The sequence below is a fragment of the Cynoglossus semilaevis genome, chromosome W (genome assembly GCF_000523025.1).
Source record: "Cynoglossus semilaevis isolate Cse_v1.0 chromosome W, Cse_v1.0, whole genome shotgun sequence".
NCBI lineage: Eukaryota > Metazoa > Chordata > Actinopteri > Pleuronectiformes > Cynoglossidae > Cynoglossus > Cynoglossus semilaevis.
The window spans coordinates 9,149,626-9,153,725 of NC_024327.1; the positions used below are offsets into that span (position 1 = coordinate 9,149,626).

At 41.4% G+C, this 4,100-nt stretch overlaps 1 protein-coding gene across 1 annotated transcript; it reads right to left on the reverse strand.

Moving 5' to 3' along the window:
• Window positions 1-692: 692 nt before the first annotated feature.
• LOC112486333 (uncharacterized) lies at window positions 693-3,849 on the reverse strand. Its single transcript, XM_025052700.1, has 3 exons — window positions 3,613-3,849; window positions 1,373-1,543; window positions 693-1,178 (listed from the first exon to the last, which is right to left on the reverse strand). Exons 1-3 carry the CDS (start codon window positions 3,847-3,849, stop codon window positions 768-770), a joined length of 819 nt encoding a protein of 272 aa, XP_024908468.1. The 3' UTR covers window positions 693-767.
• Window positions 3,850-4,100: the final 251 nt, after the last annotated feature.

The following is a 4,100-nucleotide window of genomic DNA, read 5'->3' on the forward strand; positions in this document are numbered from 1 at the left end:
TAAACTACCTGCACCAGTCCTGCATTTGGGTCCTGCCTGCTTCCTGCCATGTCGATGCCCACACGTGACACCCTTAACAACAAAATATCTGCAGTGTCTAGCATGTCAAACGTACCTTTTATCACATCATCCCTCGACATCATTGGTAGGTCCACTCATGGTCGGCAAGGTCTGAGATCAGTGTCAAGACTCTGGGATTGACCATTCTTCTTCCACTCAACTTTAGTGCCTTTCTTGGGATTTATTGAAAAGAAACACCTTTAAAAAAGGAAAAGAGAGAGAGTCTATTCTGTATTACCGCATGCAGGGTATGCTAGGAACTATTTGTAATTCTAATATTGATAAAGAAATCAATTTTTACCGTTGGAGGAACTCAAGTGTGGACTGTAGTTCCACCGGGTAGTGTATGGTAAAGCAGTAGTAACTGCCAAACATCAGGCAGATGGCAGATGTGAAGGAAGTGATGTTGTTGTTGACAACCTCTTGGTCGATGCTCAACATAAATGTTTCAGCACCAAAGCAGGAGGACCCTGGGAATAAAATAAATAAATAAATTTTAATGACAACAGCTTCAATATCAGCACAACTAGAAATTCAATGGTACAATTTCAATATAGAATGAGAGTTATACAATCTACTGTTGGCAGAACTTATTAGGTAAAATGTTTGCCTGTGTCTCAAAGTGTGCTGCAAGATAACATGAAAGTAAACAGGCCAATAGTACATGTTTGTACTGCAGTAGTGAAAGCTTGCAGGTTTTGTTCAGTTTACTTACCACACACAATAAGACAGGGTGTTGGTGGCACATTCTCCATCTGAACTTCCTCAGCAAGGCTCATCTTCTCAACAAAGTGGAATAGATGCTCTTCCTTCTCATCAAAATGAGCCAGTAGAAGTAGCACCATCTGTATGATTTCCTCTGAGCAACAAGTGGACTGACCTCTTTCAGTTTGCTGCTTGAGAAGAGCATCCAGAACTTGTTTGTGTTCATGTGCATCGACACATTTGAAGAAGTTTAAGAGACGTGCTCCCTTTCTGTCCACGTTGGCAAGGAAAAACTCAATCAAATGCACACCAGTCAGTTCCTGAAAGTGTGCTACCATACCGACTTCCTTAAACAAAAATGGCCATTCCTGGGATAATTTCTGAATGCTTGCACCTGCATTTATCTCCTTACGCTGTGTGAAATAGGTGGACTTGATTAATTATCTCACAGCTTCTTGTGCAAACATCTTCATTTGTTGTTTTTTTCTAGCTGACTCCCCACAGTCTCAGAAAGTGGCAAATGTTTGGGCTGCCAGCTGACACAACCATACGTGTCTTGAACACTTGCTTTTTGTTCACAGATATTTCATGTGTCTTCAGCTGATGCTATTTTGCGTTTCTTTATCTTTGGTGTGTCCGATCGTTTGACATTTTCAACTCTTACCTGGAGTTGCTTTACCAGGGAATGATACCCAAGTCCAATAATATCACCATCAATCACATATTGAAGAGACTTTGGATGTGTGGCCACCACCTTTTTGCTATCTCTGTGGTGTTGCTTTTAGTTGGATTCCTGCAAGCCTTCATCATCTCAGAGACCACAATCCTTATCATTTCACGCCGTAGTCATGGACTTGGCATTTTCTGTCTTTCCAGACTGTGTACCAAATATTCGGGGAGCTTCTGCCATGGTATATTAAAATTGTCTATCCAGTTTGGCGCAAGTGGATGACAAGCTCCTGAGGGAGATGATGTAGCTTCAGAGGATGATGAGGAGGAAGTCACTGCGAAAGGGGAGGAAGACAAAAGAGTGACGATGGAGAAGAACATGGCACAGCTGGAGTTGGAGTGGATGAGGCTATGAAAGTACAACAAAAGAGATTTGAAAACATTAAAACCTTGTTTTTTTGTTTTTTGTTTATTGTTAGAACATTATCATATATTAGGTGTGGCTGCTCTCTCTGTGTCTCTTTCTTTCTCTCTTGGCGTTCCTCCTTCCCCTCTCTCCTGCGCACCTGCTCAGGTGCACAGTATAAAGAGGAGTAGGCCGCGAGAAAGGAGAGCGATGGTTGGAGGCATGCTGGTTTTTTTTTATTTCCCCCATTTGATATTAAAAATAGAGACAAAAAACATACCAAGTGTGGAAAAGGATAAAACCCAGATTTCAATTATTTCAAATTCATGATGCAGCTGTATAAGAGGCATGTGATGTGTTGTGGTAACAATGTTTTACACTTACTGTTTTGGGCCCAAGCAGCAACCAATCTCCTGGCTTGAATTGGCTTCAATACTGGCAACAAGTCTCCCTCCGTAATGTACTGTAAATCCTCTGTTGTTGCAGCACCAAGTGCCATCAGAGTATCCTCTACTGACTTGACAACTTGAACCTGAAGATTTGGAAGCACTTCTACTATAGCATCACTTATATTTTTGGGTATTTGTGATTAAGCCATATCTGTTCAAAAATAAACAACAGAGTGTGGTATCTGGCCCACTGACATGAAAGCATTTAGTGTGACTGAAGAGACTGTGCTTCAAGGGGACAATCTGGTATCCATCTTTTATGTAATATGATAAAGGCCACATGTCAATCAGTTCACAAATATGTCGGCATTCTAATCTCTCAGTGTCCTTTTTTATAGCATACATGTGATATTGTGAAAGAAATTCCCCATCATACACTCTCATCAGAAAATGAAGTGCAAAACCATCTTTTAAAAGAATGAGGATGATTTCACCAAACTCCACTGAATCATCATTCTTAGTCACAACAAATTGGCCCTTCCTATAAGTTATCCCATTATACTGCACATCAACAGGTACTTTTGTGTTTCTTTCAGTGAGGCCAAAATGGAGGATTGTGCTTTTAACTTGCTCACTGTAAAGCTCTGAGTACAGCGGTGAGATATCTTTTATTTGCAAGTTTGGAGGACTCACTGACCCAGCAGAAAGAAAGGCTTGATACATCTGATGTCTCTCTGAAAGAGTCAAACACAGATTTTTGAAATTCTTCAGATGTCTTGTACATCTTTTGAAGTAACTATGTTTGCTCTCAAAACGCATAGTCCATACCCTGATGAGTGGGCCAAATTTAAGGATCAGTACTGGATAATGCCGCAAATAATGGTGTTTAGGTCTCAAGTTGATATCTGGAAATAGTTCCTTCCTGGTTTGCAAATATTCTTGGATGAGAACATCCAAATAAGCTACTTGAGCCTTGGAAATGTTTTGAGCGCAAATTAAGTCAACAATGTCCTTAAGCTGCAAAAATAACTGCCACACATTATCTTGGGGGTCCTGCACTTTGTCTCCAATTATCAGAGGCAACAGTCTCAAGAAGTTCCAATTTTGCACAGCATGTCCACTCAGCTTCAGTGTTTGAGGACTGATCTCACAAGGTTTGGAGGAAGCATCTGTTGCTTTGTACTTAAACTGCTTGAGTCGCCTGTTCAAAGCTGTGTAGGTGAACCATTTCTTCTTATTAATGAAGTGCTTGAGGTAAAGAGCAACATCGTATGGGAGGACACCCTCAAAGATGTCATGACCGAGACAGGGGGGCATGCCAGGTGAACAAACATTAAAGTTTTGTAGAGTATTAAATACCGAGCTGAACTTTATCCCTTGTACCTGTAGAACCCCCTCTGTCTCAAGCTGATCAATGGCAGCTCTGTATGTTTCTGGGGTCCGCGCCTGTCCACAAACGTTTGGATCAGCACCCTCAAATGCAGTTCGAGAAATCAGACAATACCTGCAGAAGTACTCAGATGAACTGAAATTTTCTGTAAAACCACCAAGGGTGTGAGAACCCAGGTTGTCTCCAGCAATGCAGTAGAGAGCTCCCTTTACTACATGTCCATCGGCCATTATTATCCCATTTTCCTCCAGTTGTTTAAGATCAGTAAGCAGTTCTGAGAAAACCTTCGCCTGGCCGAATTCCTTAAAATCCTTCTCTCTGCTTAATAAAACCAGCTGCATGTGGTCAACTATTGACCATGCATGGGGGGGTATGTTGAGTAGAGACAGATAAACGGCCAAAACTTTGTGCTTCTTTTTCGCAGAACCCAATGGGTTTACAACTTCAAATGCATCCTGGTATAAAACCAGCTTGAGACAGC